Here is a 21,852-nt window from a genome sequence, read left to right as displayed (position 1 = left end):
GATAGATAGACAGACAGACAGACAGACAGACAGACAGACAGACAGACAGATACTTACCAGCTGGGCAGCCTTTTTCTCCAGGAACTTCTTCATATCCAGGGCAACATTCATAAGCAACCACCCTGTATTAAGAAACATACACAGCATAATAAGATTAATCACCCACAACTTCAGTTACCATCTGGCATAATTGGTACAGTGAAAGTTGACTGAAATTAAGTCTAGTTCAGGGGTGTCAAACTCAATTTCATTGAGGGCCGCATCAGCATTGCAGTTGCCCTCAGGGGGCTGGGTGGGTATGGCCAGGGTGGACGTGGCCTACTGGGTGGGCGTGGCTAAAGTGCGTATGGCCTACTGGGTGGACGTGGCCATCTCTACATCATTCGCATCAAGGGTGCCTATGGGGGCCTGGGCAGGAGTGGGACAGATCTGAGGGTCTTTGGCAGAAGGAGGGTCTCTGGGCCAGGGCCAAGGCAATGGGGGCCGTTCCCTCACTGTTTCCAGGATGGCTTCATGGGCCACATGAAAACACTTTGCGGGCCGGATCCGGCCCCCAGGCCTTGTGTTTGACATGTCTGGTCTAGTTGGATCAGTCTGTATTGACCTATCATTTTGAAAAGTCATATAAAACATTTGGAAAGATGACTGGCAAGTTGAGAAATATCTGTGTAGTGAAGCTAATTGAAAAATTATACACTACTTGCGGGTGGGGGGCATTCTAAAGATAAACTGAAAAATCAATGTATTTCACTATAAAAGAAGAAGAGGCAGAACCTGGGGGCGGAGTCAAAAGAGGAATCAGCCTAGAGTCTAGACTAAGTCCAACCCTCTTGAATCCTTATCTAACACCAAGATAGTACTAACTGTTAATTGAGTAGATTTCTGTGTACATGCATTGTTAGCAATAAATCAGTTTAATTAGATCTTCATGTGTAGTCCTGATCTTTTGTGTCTGACATTCACTTGCCATATTGGGGTGCAAGATCTACTAAGGGGGTATCACTTAAGCAAAATGTGCATAAAATATGTGCACTGAAGCTAACATCATTTGCTGTTTTCTAACTGTTAAATATACACCTATTCACTGCATCTTCCTAAAGCTTAAAAAGTTTTACTTCATCTATGTATATCAGGGTAATCGACTGTAAACTACATTAAAAGTAACGAAGTGAATTTTTTAGCAGATTAAGCTACTTTGGTATCTGCTGGGCTCCTACATTGTATTTAATCATTGTTTGGATGATATCATAATTCTGTTATGTTTATTATCTTCACGAGCTATGTAATGTTTTCTTTCATCAAGCCCCCAGTATTAGAATAATAGTTCTCTCCTTGGGAGACAATTTTTGCTTTCTTTGACCAGCCTACTTGACCAGGAATTGATTGATTGATTTTTTTTTCATTCTCTTGTATCAATTTGAATGAACTCAACTGGCTATCCCAACTGTATTATGACCAAGCAGGTAAATAAATAAGCCAATGAACATACCTCTGTGTTGTAAATAAGCAGCCAGGCCAATTAGTTATGTTTTAAGGTTTAATTTTGAAAAAAAAAATGATCTGGGATCAAACTAATGAGTTGCCTCTGACATATTTAACAGCTGCTGGTGATTTGTCTTTTCTCTGCCTTATAGCAAAAGACAATATATAGAAATAGAAGTCAACATTTTTTTTAAAAAAAAACAACTGCATTTTATTATTTATTTAAACAAAATAAAACTATGCTTTCCTTTTTCTTAAGGAAAAAAGCTTCATCTTTCCCCAATATTAACTTCTGATTCTGCAACTTTTAGAAAAGCAGATAATGTAATCTTAGTGACAAAACTGCAGAGAATAATGTATTGCCTGTGGATTTAACCTATAGGATTAACTCAAAAGCAAGTATGCAGTCTTGGGTTAAAATGTTATGTAAAATATAGGAATGTATCTGTACATGAAATAGGGAAGAGTCATTGGATGGCAGCAGTTTATGATTTGACCTTTAGCATGCTGCAGGATGAGAAAAAATTCTTTAAAATAATTAAATAATTTAAATAAATAAATAAAATAATTAAATTTTAAACACGTATTACGTTTATAGAAATAAAGTCTGTTCTGCAACCTTCCCAAAAAAGGTTACCTAGGAAAATCCTGACTCATTGTCTAGACTTTATATATATTCCATATGGGAAATATTTTGCTTAAAATAATTTGCTTTCTTTGATGCTTGGAGCTCTCAACCTCCCACTGGTACACTTTTCAGCCTCACACTAACTTTTTTTTAAGATATACAGATATATGCATTTATATGCCCAATTTGGCAACCAAATAAACACACCCTTAATGGTCTAGACAGATTTTTTAGTTCAAACCAGAATTAAACATAAAGAAATGATTAATAGAGAATTCAGCCACAGTTCGGCATCAAGACTTCCCAAGATTGGATGTTGTTTCTCAAAGGCTTATTTATAGAGAAATGGGTGTTAATGAGCTGCTACTAACTGGCTAGTAACCTAATGTATACAAACTTAGGAGGGCAGTCTGAACTCTTCAGTAGAAGTCTTTGCTTGATTTGGTGGATCAACTGCAAATTGACAGCACAGAGCCTTGGGGAATAAATGACTAAAAAGAAATTGCTTATCTTTAAGTTGATATTAGCAGGGTTTCACATATTATTGAGAAATAAATCTGAGGCAAACATACACAAAATAGACAGTTGTACCTCAACATTATTATTCTATTCCATCTTTATGGGTCACTACTTAGCCTAGATAAATATCTCAATGAAAAACAGAGGTAATAGAAAGGAAAATGTTGACACTGAAGAGCCCCATATGTGTGGAATAGTCCTCAAAGCATAGCAGATTTACTTATGGCTAATTATTTGTTACACCACTGCTCACTCAGCTTGAACCATTATCCTAGTTATATCACTGGCTGGATGAATAGATAAACAGAAGCCCTTCGCGGATTTGTTTCTCAAAACAGTATTATCTAGTCTAGTGGTCAACATTTTTATTAACTTTGTTTCCTAAGAAATAAAAAAAAATGTCCTTTTAAACAGTAAGAACTCTCAGATGAACTCTCAGGGCTGTGAAGCAGTATAGAAGTCTAAATGCTATTGCTATTATTGTTCAGCTGCAGAATAAGCAGCCTGCAAAAGATAAGACACTGCTTATCTCTGTGCTAAGCTGTAGTTAAAAACTTTTGGATTCCTAGTTCTAGTTATGTTACACAGAGGTAGAAGAGAAATTTTTACGGGCTGAATTCTTATCTTAGCTTTTATGGTAAGTTCCTCATGTCAAATCAAAACTGAGTTTCACATAGTTTGTTCCTGAAGAAGGATGTGATGGCACACAGACTATATATTTGGGTCAGAATCAACTGGCTCCCTGCCCCATTTTCCTGTTTGGTTTTTCTGTTGGAATGGTAGGTGGGAATGACCTTGAGGGAAGAGGGGAAGTGATATCTCTGAGGGAACAATCAGACAAGAGAGGGAGGAGCCCTCAGTTGCTTAATGGTCAGAGAAAGAAACCTAGGAAGGTCCCACCCTAATAGATCAGGCTAATAAGAGACAGCAGGAAATCTGTACTTTCAGACTTGCAAGATTCAGTTAATGTAGTCTTACAATAAAATACAGTTAGCTTAACTGATCACGTTTCCTTTCTGGTTTACTTTGAAAGGTTGACATCTGCTTTCTTTCTCAGTTTGCTACTAAGCAATGGCCTTCTGAATTCTGATTCTCCTGGCTTCCAATGTCCCATATGCCCTGTATAGCTCAGACCCAAGTGTTGTCTTTGATTATCCTTATTAATGCTTTAGTTATTGGGCAGCCCTCCCTGTCAAACACAAACCAGAGAAATGTATGGAATTAGATGAAACTGGATGAAATAGCATACAGATAGCCATGGTAACTATCCTATACACTGGGAATATGGAATATTGTGTCCAATAATTGTTTTAGACTTCAAACCAATAGTCTTTTGCTAGTGGGCATGCTGGCTGAAGCTGACGCAAGTTGACATTCAAAACTTCTAGAAGTGTCTTAATTGCTTACCTGCTACTTTATTTTTTTAAGTCTCTTTTACAGTGATCTAGGAGCAAAGGCAGTGGTGGGATTCAGCCAGTACGCACCGGTTCGGGAGAACCGGTAGCTAAATTTACCTGAATTTGGAGAACCGGCTGGCTTCCAGATGTCCAGTCTAGGCCTCAGAGGCCTGGGGGAGTCCTCTCAGACCTAGAACAGCCCACCATATTTGATGCAGGCGTCGGAGGCCCAGGCCTGCATCAAATATGAGGACCGGTTGTTCAGGTATTTGAATCCCACCACTGAGCAAAGATATTCTTGTTTGCATTTATGTGGGATGGAATTCTTACAGACCTATGTCATTCCTGGTAAACTAAATCATTCTGTTACAGCCAGGAGTAAAATCTAAAAGAATATAAGGATGCTATTAGGGAAAATAATTCCTTATTTGCTCCTTCAACATCCAGCTTTGAAAAACTACATAATTAACTACATAGAGTTCTTCTTTCACTATACAGTTAATAAAATATTGTAATATCATTTTAGTTGCCAATGCTCTTAAACCAACATCTTATCCAAACACATACTGAGAGTTACGCAAGCCTACTTCTCCATGCAGTCTAATTCCAAATACAACATTATTCTAAAACTGGGAATGTCCCAGGAATACCATGTTCTTTGTAAAAGTAACAGGGCTACACTAATCCTCGCCTTTTATGTCTATTTTCACATCAGAGTCTGATGCTGCCCTGCTCTGTCCCCATAGGCCTTGGAAACTGGCTTTAAAAAAAACCCAGTCCCTGAGTAAAAAATAGTTGCCTGTGTCCCCCCCACCCCACCTCAATCTAGCCCACTGAATTAATTAAATTCAAAAAGTCCTTTTCAAACTGCTTTAGCATAACTCTTCAGTCATAATAACAACCAGTGCAAGGAAAGGGCTGTTCAGGCAAGAATGAAGGAATGTGGAACAAAGGAAAGCTCAAGTATTTTCCATTACTGATAGCATTTAGACAAGCACAAGAGTACAGCAGCTAGTGGACTTTTATCAGAGAAGGACAAATGATGGTTGAGCATCAAAGAACTCAGAGACAACTTTCAAACAGCAAAATGATTGCTCATTTTACAAAATAAAAACACACCAAAGATAACTCTGGACTGTCAAGTGAATCAGAGGACACATAGGTTTGTGGGAAGTTTTATAACCAGATAGTATCATGAAATTTATCCTTCAGGTTTTCTCAGGTCTATGGGCTAAAGAGAGAGCACAACATGTGGTGACAGAAGGGAGAAATGCAATGATATTATCATCCAGCAAATCAAGGGTTTGGAAGAAGAACAAAATCAGCTCATCTTCCTTTGATGTTATGAAAAACATCAGGAAAAACAACATTTTGGGAAATGGCCTAAAGGCATTCGGTATTAAAGAATTGGACATTTAGCTTACTTTTCTATCACAGTCCAAACACATCTTGTAAATAATAACATCCCTTATTTTATTATCATGGCAGCTCTTTGAGATAGTTTAACTAATGGCGGTTAAAGTGCTTTGTGGCAGAAGAGATTTGAATCCATATTACCTATATGTAACTTATTTTATGGCCTGTGCTTTAATCATCACTATAAATATAAATTCTCCTTTGCAGATGTTTAAAACTGCATCTCTGATAACATTTTACAATCAGATTTGCTTTTTCTCAAATGCAAAACTGGGAAGATAGCCTCATGGTGGCAAACATTTATATTTATATCACTTGTATTTGTGCCAATGAACCAGCACTAGACTCAATGGGGACTTAAACAGAAGACCACATTTATTAATCTCTGGATACAGAAGTCAGCTTTATGTATTATAGGAAAAGGAGGATAGTGAAAGACTATATTTCACTATGTTTCATCAAGGGACTTAACAGGAGAGGATGTGAATATTACGCTGCTGGAATTGTTTTGATTTTCTTCTTAGTGTTGCAATTTTTAGGTAAAAACAAATACATCTCCTACCAAATAATTAATTATATTCCAATATTTGAGATAAGGTTTCTTCCCTTTTGTTTTGAAGAATTAGTTAGCTAAAAACAAAGCAATCAAGCAGCATTAACTGAACCCTAATTTTGAAATCCAAAGTGCTCTACTTTTGTCAAAGAGTGACCTTGGATTTTCAATACTTCCTGAGGGACCCATTCCAAACACTGATAGAGCCAAGGCAAAATAATGCATGATTTATGCCTTTTCAAGAACCAGGTGAGTTAAATTCTATTTGAATCAAGCTGAGAGAATTCAATCACTTCAAATACAGCAAGGAAGTGGGGATTTAGTATTTAGTAGGGATTTAGATATCAGTAAATCAAATGTCAGAAACTTTGAAATTTCTAGAATTCTGATGCCAGGAGCTTGACAGGGCAGATATAGGATTAAAAATATATCTCCATCTGACACCCTAAAAACACTAAGAAGAAAACCAGAACAATTCCAGCAGCATAATATTCACATCCTCTTCCATTAAGTCCCTTGATATGCTCTTGGAGGGAAGGGCCTCCCAACACTATCAGCAACTCCTATTAATACTTTATTAATTTATTTATTAATACTTTATTTCTTTATAACATTGTGTTCCATTTTAGCTGAAAAGGTCATCGAGATGGAACAAATTACCACTGTTAAAATTCAGGAAGAGAGGAACCAATCTGATATTTTGAGACTGGAAATCCACAATCAAAATTTTTTTACAATCAGGAAATAATCTTTTATGTGCATTAGTAAGTTCAAATGATAAGGAATAATTAGCATACTTAAAGAGATCATGAAAAGAATCAGTTTGTTGTAGTGGTAAAGGCATCAAGCTAGTAATCCCAGAAGATAGAGAGTTCTAGCCTTGCCTTAGGCACAAAGCCAGCTGGGTGATCTTGGGCCAGTCATTCCCCCTCAGCCGCAGGGAGGAGGCAATGGCAAACCACTTCCAAATATCCTTCCTAAGTTTGTGACCAATTTTAAAAAAAGGAATTATATTACCTATTGTCATAGTAGTCTGAAAAATAGTTCATGACATAATATAGGAATGAGTTGGAAATGCTTCCTTTGCCTTTTCTATTGACTATTTCTACTTGTACCTTCCAGATGTTGAGTTAGATCTCCTTTTGGGGAGATGTCAAGGACTTTCAGAGACTTTCATACAATGTCTTTTTGTTGTTGAAATCAGAGAGTGTTTGTGCTTGTCATGCAAATGTGGTTTTCTAGTAAAGATAAGCACAAGGAAGTAAGAAAAACCTACATCCACATTTAAAACAGAACAACGATCCAGTCCCTTCTACATACTGTTTACATGTCTTATCATATGTGTTTTCTTTTCAAGGTATGAAAAGCTATCTTGAAAAACTTGCTTTAATCTGAAATTTGCTAGCGTGTTACAGGTATCATAAGCTATTCATGTTTGGATTAGCTTTAGGTAGGATTCAAAGCTGTGAATCTTACAAACATTTTGTCTTTTGATAACTTGGCATGAGTATTTTTACCAATTTCTCTGAACTTTATTATCTTTATTGTTACATTGTCCACAAGTGTTGCAAGATTTATTTGATCTCTATGGTACATGCATAGGACAGGAAGACCTCAGGATAGGAGCAATTGCACATAATTGCTTGCACATAAATGATAGCTTCTATGGAAGGAGCTGTTTCAGTCAACAACATGGAAGTCTACAAAATAAAATATCCTTAATAGATGGTAGTCCAGGTCCATCTTAAAAGAAAAGATGAACCCATCATTCTTCTGAATAATTGGTTCTATTTAAGTTATCTCCCATTTCACTGCTCAAAGCTTTTAGCTGTCTATCATCTCTGTCTGTATGTCTAAACGTAGTATATTGCAACTACTGAAGTCTCCCAATGATTTACAGTAGTGTTTCTCAACCTTCACAGTTTAAAGATGGGTGGACTTCGGTTCCCAGGATTCCTCAACCAGCACGCTGGCTGAGGAGTTTTGGGAGTTGAAGTCCACACGTCTTCAGCCAAGGTTGAGAAACACTAGTTTACAGCCATCTTCATCTTCAGTTAAAAAGTTTTATGCTATTAATGAACCATATATAATGAGCTGTGATGGGACAATGGTTATAATGCAGTATTGCAAACTAATTCTGCCAACTGCCAGGAGTTCAATCCTGACTGTCTCAAGGTTGACTCAGCCTTCCATCCTTTCAAGGTCAGTAAAATGAGGACCCAGATTGTTGGGGACAATATACTGACTTGTAAATTGCTTAGAGAGGGCTGTAAAGCACTATGAAGTGGTATAGAAGTCTAAGTGCTATTGCTATTGCTATACATTACTTGTGTACCAATTCTTAATACTTAATTAAAACCCATAACTACAGTTTTTTTTTTAAAAAAACCCCTCACATTTTTGTTCTGTAAGAGAAAGACCTCTTGTCTAGGGATCAGTATATATAAGTGGAAACTAAAAATCTGCTACAGGGTAGCAATTCTGATTTAACAACTGCTTAAAATTTGTGGTGGAACAAGAAATAAGTAGTCCAAAAATGTTTTTAATATATTGGTGATTAAGTGCTTTAATAAATTTACTGTTATTAACTGTTATGACCCAAGTAAGGATTTTCCAGACATTCTGTGAATGTCTCAGTTGTTTCAGATGCCTTTCAGATACCTTTATATATCTATATATCTATATCTATATATCAATAGATAGATATAGAGATATAGAGATAGATAGATATAGAGATAGATATAGATAGATAGATAGATAGATAGATAGATAGATAGATAGATAGATAGATAGATAGATAGATAGATAGATGGATGGATAGATAGATATAGTTGTGTTGTTGCTGGTGTTTCATAGGGAAAAAAACCTATCAAAACATGAAGCAAGAAAATGGGAGGGAGGGGAGTAAGGAATGAATCCAAAGAGATTGACACTAGAATTACATACATCTCTGCCATCCAGAGCATCAAGTTCCATCTTTTGCATAAAATATACAAGCCACCCCTTATTAATCTTTTCTTCAGGCTAAAGATACCCAAGTTCCTTCAGTCACTCCTTACAGCAATTCCTCTGGACATTTACCAGTTTTTCATTGTACTTTTTCAAATGAAACATCTATGATCAGTTAAGTACTCAAAGTTTGACATATATAGCATAAAAGTTGAGAATCTACTTCTCATGATCTCACCAGTCTTACTTTGTTCCTATAGTCTATGATTGCATTCACGCTTTTTTTTAACCATGCTGGCTCACATTCAAGCTACAACAAGGTACTTAAATCCTTTTCACGTATACTTTTGCCAAGTTTGCTCTCACCTATCCCACCTGCTTTTTATTCTTTTGTTGCTGAATGTTGGACTTAAAATTTATTTCTGTTAAATTTCATTCTTGTTAGTTTAGGCCTGTCAAGATCATTTGAATTTTGATTATGTACTCCCCGGCATTGATAACCCTTGCCAACTTTCTGTCACCTACCAATTTGATAAGCCAACCACCCCTCTTTCTTTCAAATTCTGTGCTTAAATAATGGAAAGGCAGGACCTAACTTAAGTCCATGGGACATCTTTTCAAAATCTCCCTGCAGGCTGGCACAAAGCCATAAATGAGCACTTGTTGGGTCCTTTCCAATCCACATCTGGACATTTTGTCAATCCTCACTTTACATTTTTGGCAAAGTATTTCTGAGTGGCAGCCTCACCGCGTAGACTAGACCATGGTTAGGAAGGCTAAGACTACTTTTATTGAGAGTAGCTATAATAACAGAATCTGGCAAATCTGACTGTGTTTATACGTCCTCCTTTTCTAATACCCATGTGAATTAGAGAGGTGTCAGTATCTGAAACATTTCTGCATACTTCCTGCATGTTTTGAACTCGGGTTTTTCCTCCCTTGTTGCTTAGGTAATGGATCTCATCTATCCATTATACATCAAGATTATGCCCCCTGCTCTCTACACTGAGCATTGTAAATCATAAAACTGTCATTTTTTAAAAAACATTATTTGATCTTGCATGTTCCCAATCAACCTTCTCTTACAGCCCTTCTGAACTACAAAAAGAAAAAAAAATAGGAATAGTGTCTCTATTTTTTTTCCCAGAGAAGAGCATTATATTTTGGAATTCAAAACCACCATAATGCCATGGTGCTGAGGCTTCCTTATAAAAGTGCATCCCTTGTGGTCAACATCGGAACTTCAAATGCAGAAGGGAACAGTTGTCAGTAAAGTTGTCAGTATAGTCCATACAACTCTCCAAACACTGCCAGAAAACTGTAAATGTTAATGTGATTATTAGAGGAAATTATTAAATCAGTGCAGAATTGGTATCACTAAACTGACTTGATTGATCTGTAATTAATTTTTCGTATAATTTTTTTCCATGTAAATTAAACTAAGCAAAATTTTATCCTGGACCCACTACTTTGCCAGCCCTACTTACTTGCAACCATTGAGGTAAAAACACTTACATGCTTTTGCTCTAAGACAATGGTTCCTTTAAGACATACTTTCCCTTTTCTAACTTATGTTGATTTCATCTTATGTAGAAACTTATTTATCATCACAGATGATCAACCTATAAATTACTCAGGCCAAGTTAGCTCTCCGAATCTTTCATGATACTTATATTTATCTCATCCCTCAAATTCGAAATTTATCTGACCTTGGGGAGGATACACCTTTCTCAGAAGACTAGAAGACTTTAGCAGAAGACTGGCAGTCAGCCAGCCTGTATAAATTCCTAACTGAGTGCAGATTGCTTCTTTCTTCCAAGCGTATGTATCAAGGCCATTTTTTTCCAGGAAGCTTTGGGCAATGCTTGTTGGATTTGCCAGTACAGACCTCAGATTGATTTGCAGATATCCCTCATGGGGCTGAAGAAGCCAGGAAGAAAACCTTACTTCATTATTCATTTGCATGGCTGTTGAGCACAAAAAGAAAAATGTTCTCCTTTTCTTAAACCTTACTTACGTTGATTTTCCACATATTTTCTTCTGGTACCACAGTTTGCAACTTGGCAAGTATTTTTTGTTGGTTCCGATGAGTTTCAGTACGGCACAAACATTGGGGCTACAAATCAAAAGAGAAACATTATTTTTCATTTCTCCATTTATAGATTGGTATTCAAACATGTCTTTGACAATACATCAGCAATAAACACTGCAAATAATATAATACTGTAAACTCAACTGGAATTCGACATTAAAGCAAGAGTGGGGTTTGTCTTCCTTTGAATTAATACTAAAAAAATACCTTTTCCCCCTCTGACAATCGTAATAATTTTAAATGCTTAAGTTAGAACGGTATGTTTTCTATCAAGGCAGCTAGTCAGTGGACCACCAAGTCTCGTTAGTTATACTGCCTGAACATTCTTACAACCATGATTCAAGATGTCTCATGTGTGCATGGTTGTGAAAGCTATTTTAAGCAATTTTCAGTCGCCAGACTATATAGCTTCATAGTTTGATGATAAGGCTGGTTTGATTTATGGTATATAACCTGTTATCTTAAATTCATGACTCTGGACAGCTTCCAGCAGTTAAAAGCAATACAAAAGTACACAATATATATTTTTAAACATATAAAAATACATAAACCCCTGTAACAAATGATATAGTATAATCTGCAGCTAAGGTATAAAAAACTCTACACAACTATGCAGATTTTATTGCATACCTGTTCCCCAATTCTGGGTGCCAATGTCATGTCTTTAAAGTCTTGCAAATGGCTTTAGATTTGAAGCCAATCTGATCTTTAGGAGAATGATGTTGCAAAGGCCAGATGTTACAATAGAAAATGTTTTCTTCTTTGGCCCCATCAGTTGACATTTCCTAACAGACAGGATTCTCCTGTCAGACTTAATATGGTGTCAAAGTCATCACCCATACTTTTTCACAGTTATACTACTGTAACAGCACAATGCACACTGATATGCTACTCCTCCAATATTCCTTGAAATGTTTTGTGTATAAATATAAAAGTATATAAAGCTGAATTCATATGTGATTTCCGTATGGGGTTATAAGCTTGGTATAGAGAAAACAATGTATTAAGTAATATAGAAGAAACAACAAAGGAAATTTTGAGAGGGTGACAAGTTGTGGCCAACAGCCTCTACTTTTGAAAGAAAAGCAATAATATATTTCTCACACTCTGTTTCAGCTTACAGATAAGAACTGTTGACAATAGGACAGGTAGACAGAGAGAAAACTATAAAGAAGTGACTTGATAGGAAAGCTACCTATCAATTATCTTCCAACTCCAACATTATCTTCTTATCTAGTTCTACCATTAAACAGTAAAAATGACCTCATGAGAAACTCAATTAACTCAATTTTTAATAATAAGTAAATCACAAAATATAAAGATCTGCAAATAGAAGTAGAATAATTCTGGCAAAAGAAAGCAAAAATTATCAATAATAATAAGTGCCTTGAGTGTAATTCCATCTGAACACCATTGGCATTGGCAAAATCAGCATTGTTGTTGTTAGTTGCGAAGTCGTGTCCGACCCATCGCGACCCTATGGACAATGTTCCTCCAGGCCTTCCTGTCCTCTACCATCTTCTGGAGTCCATCTAAGCTCACGCCTACTGCTTCAGTGACTCCATCCAGCCACCTCATTCTCTGTCGTCCCCTTCTTCTATTGCCCTCAATCTTTCCCAGCATTAGGCTCTTCTCCAGTGAGTCCTTCCTTCTCATTAGGTGGCCAAAGTATTTGAGTTTTAGCTTCAGGATCTGGCCTTCTAAAGAGCAGTCAGGGTTGATCTCCTCTAGGACTGACCGGTTTGATCGCCTTGCAGTCCAAGGAACTCGCAGGAGTCTTCTCCAGCACCATAGTTCAAAGGCTTCAATTCTTTGGCGCTCAGCCTTTCTTATGGTCCAGCTTTCACTGCCATACATTGCAACTGGGAAGACCATAGCCTTGACTATACGCACTTTTGTTGACAGGGTGATGTCTCTGCTTTTTAGTGTGCTGTCTAGATTTGCCATGGCTTTCCTCCCAAGGAGCAAGCGTCTTTTAATTTCTTGGCTACAGTCCCCATCTGCAGTGATCTTCGAGCCCAGGAAAATAAAATCTGTCACTACCTCCATTTCTTCCCCATCTATTTGCCAGGAATTGAGAGGGCCAGATGCCATGATCTTGGTTTTCTTAATGTTTAGTTTCAACCCAAGTTTTGCACTCTCCTTCTTCACCCGCAACACGAGGCTCTTTAGTTCTTCTTCACTTTCTGCCATTAGAGTGGTATCATCTGCATATCTTAGGTTGTTGATGTTTCTTCCGGCAATCTTAATTCCAACTTTTGATTCATCTAGCCCTGCCTTTCTCATGATGTGCTCTGCATATAAGTTAAATAGGCAAGGCGACAGTATACAGCCTTGCCGGACTCCTTTCCCAATTTGGAACCAATCAGTGGTTCCGTGTCCAGTTCTCACTGTTGCTTCTTGGCCCGCATATAGATTTCTCAAGAGACAAATAAGATGGTCTGGTATGCCCATCTCTTTAAGGACTTGCCAGAGTTTGTTATGATCCACACAATCAAAGGCTTTAGCATAGTCAATGAAGCAGAAGTAGATGTTTTTCTGGAACTCTCTAGCTTTCTCCATGATCCAGCGTATGTTAGCAATTTGATCTCTAGTTCCTCTGCCTCTTCGAAATCCTGCCTGTACTTCTGGTAGTTCTCGATCCACATACTGCTGGAGTCTAGCTTGTAGAATTTTAAGCATAACTTTACTAGCATGAGAAATGAGTGCAATGGTGCGATAGTTTGAACATTCTTTGGCACTGCCTTTCTTTGGAATTGGAATGTAAACTGATCTTTTCCAATCCTGTGGCCACTGTTGAGTTTTCCAAATTTGCTGGCAAATTGAGTGTAGCACTTTTACTGCATCGTCTTTTAAGATTTTGAATAGCTCAGCTGGAATACTGTCACCTCCACTAGCTTTGTTGTTGCTCAGCTTTTCTAAGGCCCACTTCACTTCACATTCTAGGATGTCTGGCTCGAGGTCAGTGACCACCTCATTGTGATTATCAGGGACGTTAAGCTCATTCTTGTATAGTTCTTCTGTGTAATTTTGCCACCTCTTCTTAATCTCTTCTGCCTCTGTTAGGTCCCTGCCATTTTGGTCCTTTATCATGCCCATTTTTGCATGAAACGTTCCTTTCATCTCTCCAATTTTCTTGAAAAGATCTCTGGTCCTCCCTATTCTATTGTTTTCTTCTATTTCTTTGCATTGTTCATTTAAGAAGGCATTCTTATCTCTTCTAGCTATTCTTTGGAATTCTGCATTTAATTGGGCATATCTTTCTTTTTCTCCCTTGCCTTTCGCTTCCCTCCTTTCCTCAGCTATTTGCAAAGCTTCCTCAGACAGCCATTTTGCTTTCTTGCATTTCTTTTTCTTTGGGATGGTTTTGGTTGCTACCTGTTGTACAATGTTGCGAACCTCTGTCCATAGTTCTTCAGGTACTCTGTCTATCAGATCTAATTCCTTAAATCTATTTGTCACCTCTACTGTATATTCAACAGGGATATGATTTAATTCATACCTGACTGGCCTAGCGCTTTTCCCTACTTTCTTTAATTTAAGCCTAAACTTTGCAACAAGAAGCTCATGGTCTGAGCCACAGTCAGCTCCTGGTCTTGTTTTTACTGACTGTATAGAGCTTCTCCATCTTTGGCTGCAGAGCATATAGTCAATCTGATTTCTGTGTTGACCGTCTGGTGATGTCCATGTGTAAAGCCGTCTCTTGGGTTGTTGGAAAAGAGTGTTTGCTATGACCATCGTATTCTCTTGACAAAATTCTATCAGCCTGTGCCCTGCTTCATTTTGTACTCCAAGGCCAAACTTGCCTATTATTCCAGTTATCTTTTGGCTTCCTACTTTAGCATTCCAATCCCCCATGATGATAAGGACATCATTTCTGGGTGTTAGTTCTATAAGGTGCTGTAGGGCTTCATAGAACCGGTCAATTTCATCCTCTTCAGCACCGGTGGTTGGGGCATAGACTTGGACTACTGTGATATTGAATGGTTTGCCTTGGATTCGAACTGAGATCATTCTGTCATTTTGAGGATTGTATCCCAGTATTGCTTTTCCTATTTTTTTATTGACTATGAAGGCTACTCCATTTCTTCTGAGGGATTCTTGCCCGCAGTAGTATACCTGATGGTCATCTGAATTAAATTCACCCATTCCTGTCCATTTTAGTTCGCTGATACCTAAGATGTCAATGTTTAGTCTTGTCATCTCTTGTTTGACCACGTCCAGCTTTCCTTGATTCATGGATCTTACATTCCAGGTTCCTATGGAGAAAAAATCTTTACAGCATCGGACTTTCCTTTCACCACCAGACATATCCACAGCTGAGCGTCCTTTCGGCTTTGGCCCAGTCGCTTCATTCTTTCTGGCGCTACTAGTACTAGCCCTCTGCTCTTCCCCAGTAGCATATTGGACGCCTTCCGACCTGAGGGGCTCATCTTCCAGCGTCATATCGTTTTGCCTTTTGGTACTGTCCATAGGGTTTTCATGGCAAAGATACTGGAGTGGGTTGCCATTTCCTTCTCCAGTGGATCACGTTTTGTCAGAACTCTCTGCTATGACCTTTCCGTCTTGGGTGGCCCTGCACGGCATAGCTCATAGCTTCATTGAATTACGCAAGCCCCTTCGCCACGACAAGGCAGTAATCCATGAAGGGGAAATCAGCATTAGTCAATTGCAAAAGGCAGCTTTACTTGGAATAACCTACATCCTGAAATGGTTAAAAAACCATATCTGCATATCCTAGGTCCTTGGGAAGCACCTGATGTCAAATCCAGTCTAAAAATGTGGTTGACTGTGAAATGGGAATGTAAATCAAATGCTGCTGGAAGTGTACAGTATTTTGTGTGATCTCCCAATGAAGATCAAATGATTGTATGGATACTCCTTAAAGTTGGATTTGGATGTGGGAGTCCCTAATTAAATAATCACTTAGCAACAAAGCTCTGCTTTGGGCAATCATTTTTCACAACGTGCCTTCCATCGAAAGGTAAGGTTGAGGAAAGATAACATGCTACACTCAACTTCTTAAGAAAAACTTCAAGAAATTAACAATACCTAGGAACAAGTCTATTAACTAGTCTGCGCAAATGAGGTTCCAGTTACTAATACAAGACCTATTGTCATTATATTAATTTTGCTTTTAAAAAATACTAGTGGACATCCCACATCTTGTAGTAGTCAATCCAAGTTAGCTAAACATCATAGGAATTGGGATATTCATTTCTTATGAATCTGATCCTATATTTAACTAGAATTGCTACTGAGGTTGAAGTGAGCCACCATTGGGTTAGAATGTTTTTATAAGCTAAATAAAAGGAAAGAAAACTTAGTTTACATTTGCAAGGAGATAATATCATAACAGTAGACCAATAAAATTGTTGGGCAGCCTTCCACAATCTACTACACTCTGGGAGGTTGGAATATAACTCATATCATCTCAACACTTCCATTGTTTGGAAGAGTGGGAATTATGATCCAGCAACTCTGTCTACAGTTCACTAGATAAAAATCTCAGTGCAATTCCTAGATAAACAGGCCATTGAAAGGATTAACATAATTTGCTTGCATTACATTCAAAGCCTTCTAAAAGCCTTTTATCTTTGACATATATCAACTTGATTTGTTTCATCTTTGAGTTCAACATGTATCTTGAACTTTAATGTTATCTGTTTCATTTGATTCATGAGAAAACACATTTCAGAGGGGAGGAAATGAAACCAGAGATTTTTTTTCATACGTAGAGTAGGCCAGCTGATAAAATTACATAGAATGGCTGTTTCAAACAGCTGATTCTGGGTGGCAAGGAAGAGCAACCTAGAATTATTGTTGTTGTGCAGTATTGTTAAACTGTGATGGGTGACCAATTGCTTTGAGACTTTGTCCCTCCGATGCCAAAATAAGTTAACTGACTAAGATATCTGGATTTCATTTACTGCTTTGACACAGGAAACAAAAATATCTTTTGTCAAGGTTGATTACAAGCTAAGTACGGTAATACAAGGGACATGGTGGCTCAGTGGGTTAGGACACTGAGCTTGTTGATAAGAAGCTCGGCAGTTTGGCAGGTCAAATCCTGAGTACCGTGTAACAGAGTGAGCACCTATTACTCGTCCCAGCTTCTGCCAACCTAGCAGTTCGAAAGCATGTAAAAATGCAAGTAGAAAAATAGGAACCACTACGGTGGGAAGGTTTCGTGCGCCTTTGGCGTCTAGTCATGCCAGCCACATGACCACAGAGACGTCTTCAGACAAACGCTGGCTCTTCGGCTTTGAAACGGAGATGAGCACCGGCCCCTAGAGTCGGAAATGACTAGCACGCATGTGCGGGGGAACTTTACCTTTACCGTAATACAGATACACATGTATAGGTTGACAGCATCTGGACCTTTGATTTGTTTTTGTTTTTTAATACAAGTTTTATTGATTTTTTTTAGTTTTACATTCAGGTATTTATGAAGCAATACGGTGGTTGGGTAATTAAAAGTAAACAATAGTAAATAACAAAGTCATTTGTAGATAGGTCAAGTTACATCAACAAGAATTCTCTCTCCAATTCCCTTAGGTATGATAGCATAGTCAAATTAATCAAATTAATACATTTCTAATTATAACACAATCAATTACAACAATTTTCAATATATTTTCACATATACATATCCATGTCCTGTTTTTAAGGTTTACCTAATTAGAATAAGATATTCTGAACTAGCCTATAATATATAAAAGAAAACTTAATTTGGGGTAGCCCACATTTCCCCCATTTCATTATATAGTAATTATCCTGTCTAAAATACATATATTGTTCATTTCAGTGCATTCTTATGTTATACAAATTTATTCTATTTAACATCTTAATAGTTCACCAAGTATTGAAAAAATATCATTTGTTGTATCCTTCCAAATTCTGTAATATAAGTCAATTCTAATAGCTAATTTTCCTTTCGTTTAAAGGTCTAAAAGTTAAGTATAAAATCAATGTGTATCTTTTAAAGATTCCCCTTAGCCCATTAAGAAAATTTTAGCTCTATCATTACAACAAATATATTCCATTTATCATCTTAGTAGTTCATCAATTTTTAAAATAGTATCTTTTATTAAATCATTGGAAATTCTATAATTCAAAGTTATGTTCTGATAGCTAATCTATTTCATTATACAGTAATTATCATATCTGAAATACATACATATTCTATTTGTCATCCTTACAATTCATCTATAGTTAACAAAGTATGTTTTATTGTTTGTAGCTAATTTTCATTCCCTTAAAAATCTAGATCCTAAATATAGACTCAGTTTATAGCTTTTAACAGTTCTCCTTGGCCTGTTGAGAGAAAAATTTAACCTTTATTATTGCAAGCCCCAACAATTACAATAGAAAAAGAAGAAAATTTCATCATCATCATCATTATTATTATTATTATTATTATTATTATTATTATTATTATTATTATTATTATTATTATTATTATTATTGTTATTATTTAAATCTAACTCTAGCTTTCTTCTTGTGCCAGGGAGGCTTCCATATCATTGCCTTTAGCTTCTCAAATGTGTCTCCCTTTCTTCCTATGCACATTGTTTGAATCCAGGGAGACCATCCAGTTATCAATTTTTCATAGAGTGACCCCTTTGTAGTCAATAAATTTTCATTTCAGTAAATCCAATCTCCATGTTTGGCGTAGTGCAGTTGTCATTAATTCAATCTGGTCTTCTTCTTTCAAAACTATCTGGCTTAGGTAAGAGGTAATGTCTGGTGTTGTAGTTATTGTTTGGTTGGTTGAAGTCTTGGTGTACTGTATTTGAAGGCCTTTGGCATCCTACATCTTAGTATTGCTTTCTTCAGCTTCTGTTGCTTGTTGGATTGTAGGTTTTATAGTTGAAATCAAAGTTTGGACATCAAGGCTCTCAGTAGATTGTTGTACTTTAAAGTCCCTTGTTTTGTTGTTAAATTCCTCATCCCTCTGTATGTTTCTGGATTGTCAGTTCATCAATTGAAGTAAGAGTCTCATTTGGTGAGTTTGTGCTGTCAGATTTGTCTTTAAGTCTGGCTTTTATTTCTGCAGTCATTGCCAAAATTGTATTAAGTATGAGTTTATAGTCAAGTGGTGGAATATATTCTTCCATTTCTTTAGTATTTTACAGATAGGCCTTTAGTGGAGGCTATTTTAATAAAAGTCAATAAATGTCCACCTCCACTATTCCTAAAGGTTGTTTTCAGTGCCAGGTGTTCCCAATTTTTATCTTTAAAGATAATGTCAAGGACAAATCTGTTAGAGCCAGATCTCAGAGCAAAAAAAAAGGTTTACTTGCTATACAGGTTTCCCCACAAGATGTCCTCAATACCATGTACAATCGTTTGCAGACTAATATGTCTTTTATCCAATTAATTTATTTTTAGTAGTAAATAGGGTAGTAGGTCCCCGTAAAAATAAGCAATAAAAACTTTTTAGTGGCCCAAAAATTTCACAGGTACAGATAGGGTTGCATAGTTATTCAGCTTAGTCATTTGATTTCTTTGAGGCTTTAAGGTTGTAAATCCCCAAGTAAGCAGTCGCCGATCTTTCAAGAAGGAGGGAAAAGATTTTCAAGAGAGTCCCACAGGAAAGTAATTAGGGAAGTAAGAAGGGTAAGGTCTCACTCAAATCCTCCAGATTGCTTCGTTGTGCTTGATGGTGATTTTGGCTTTCGGCAGGGAACGGCTTAGTGATTGGCCATGTTAATGGCCGATCTCTTCTTCTTCGGGCCAGAGGAGTAACTCTGGATCAAACAGAGGGCTGCCACCCTTCCGTGATCGCAGAGAGAGCCTCCTCACGGTGGTCACTCCTCCAGGGTGACTTTTAACCCTTTGCAGGGTCCTCCGAGGAAGAAAGACCGGATGGTTGGGGGGGGACAGAGAGCTTCTCCCGGCATATCCACCAGCACCGCACATGCAAACCGGAAGCCTGGACCTTTGATTTGTTTTATTCATTTTTTCCACGGCATTAAATAAAAGGAATAAAAAATATCTCTGAATTATCCTTGGAAGAGCCACAAGCTTTTTAAAAGGCCTGTCAAAACTGTTGATATAGTTACCAAAAGACAAACTCAATTGGATGGTATATTCCTAACTATTCAGTTCTACATTCCAGCTATATGAAATATCTTGAATGACTGAGAATAATTTAATACCACATGGCCAAGTATACAGAGACAGGAAGCAATTCATTCTAAAATAGGAAACTTGGCAAAATAATTGATAAAGATGACAGTGAGGATTATATGTACACATACAAATGTATATATACATGATGTTTGTGTTAAATATCTGGTTTGACAAGCAAGTGCCTGTTTAAGTTGAAGAAAGGTTACTAAACTCTGAAATTTCACTGAAAGGGAACACCCTTCTGGGAAAGCCAAGTCAGTGGTTTGGCCAGACTTGCAAATTTGGATAATAATACCGGTAATTGGAAAAACCCAAGAAATGCTATACAATTCTGATAGTGCAGAAATACACAACTGACAAAATGGATTAGCTGGATCCATCAGATTTCCTAGAAAGAAAATATAGTAGCCCAAATAGTTGAACACTGGCAAGTCAAAGAACACATTCTCTAGCTAGAGGCTACTGTCACATAGGTACTGAAGATCTGCACAGATTTTTATTATTATAGTGGTAGAATCTTTGGAGAAAAATTGCAAATATTTGTGACAATAGTCTACTTAGCAAATACTTTTTGCTTCTGCAATGTACTAAGAGTTTAGAAATTACTAAGAGTTTAGGAATTAGGGTAGTGATGCCTAACGGTTAGGGACTACTTAAAACCATTGTTTTAAAAAAAATGATGGGTGACATTGGCAAAGGAGGAAGATCATCAATAAATTTATTTAGCCATAATCCAAATATCTGGAAAGTAAGGCAAGAGAGTTTACTCCTTGTGAAATGTTAACTGATGTATTCCAGACTGTGAGTTTTCCATCTTAAGGAATTTTCCATCCCATGGACTCAAAGGTGATTATCATCATGATATAAATGAATATGGGGATTTTGAATCTATAGACAGGAAATGGACTACAAAATGTAGGGGGAAGCCATACAAAGTACAAGAACTCCTAATTATTACCAGAGGTTAAATGTAGAGATTCACTACACTCCATGATGGGTTCAGAATATAGAGGTTGGCCATCAGCAATCTCAACCATAGTTCCAGCATTTATATTCCTGGAGTACATGTCATATCTCAAAATCAACAAACTTTCAGGCTGCACAGGAATTTCATCTGGGCAATACAAAGTCTCTGATTTGAAAGCTTCCCAGTCTAAGTGTCTTAAACTCTTCTCAGTCATCCAGTTCCCAAAGGTGCTTTTTCAAGAGGCAACTGGACTTTCTTTGTTTTTCCTTGAAGACATTTTGCTTCTCATTCAAGAAGCTTCTTCAATTCTGAGGAAGAGTCTTGGATAAGAAGTGAGACATCTTCAAGGAAAAAAAAACAAAGAAAGTCCAGTTGCTTCTTGAAAAAGCATCTTTGGGACAACCATGACCTGGATGACTGAGAATCTCCATAGACATCAAGAAATTTAAGACAGTTAGACTGGTAACCAGTGTCATTTTTATGAAGACTGAAGTCACCCAACACCAATAGATCATCATCTGCTGAGCATTCAGATCTATTAGCCAAGGGAGGACCCTGATGTGTGAGGTAATTAGGAGCCTTAGCTTACCTCTTTAGCCCTGCTTAAAACATACAGTCAAATCTTGCCACAAACCTTGATTCTAGTAAGGGTCAAGAGGAACCGTGAATTGTCTCATTATTATGGGAAGACATATGTTACACCTTGTCTGC

At 37.2% G+C, this 21,852-nt stretch overlaps 1 protein-coding gene across 1 annotated transcript in view; it reads right to left on the bottom strand.

Moving 5' to 3' along the window:
- Positions 1-21,852, bottom strand: part of TGFBI (transforming growth factor beta induced) — a 56,046-nt gene that overhangs the window by 29,966 nt on the left and 4,228 nt on the right. Inside the window, exons 2-3 of the mRNA XM_081315614.1 lie at positions 10,962-11,060; positions 58-122 (exon numbers count right to left, since the gene is read on the bottom strand). Of these exons, the coding sequence (XP_081171740.1) occupies positions 58-122; positions 10,962-11,060 (164 nt within the window). The remainder of the gene's footprint in view (positions 1-57; positions 123-10,961; positions 11,061-21,852) is intronic.

The sequence above is a fragment of the Vipera berus genome (assembly GCF_964194415.1).
Source record: "Vipera berus genome assembly, chromosome: 2".
NCBI classification, from domain to species: domain Eukaryota; kingdom Metazoa; phylum Chordata; class Lepidosauria; order Squamata; family Viperidae; genus Vipera; species Vipera berus.
The sequence above is the reverse complement of the archived record's forward strand: the minus strand, read 5'-3'. Positions and strand labels throughout refer to the sequence as shown.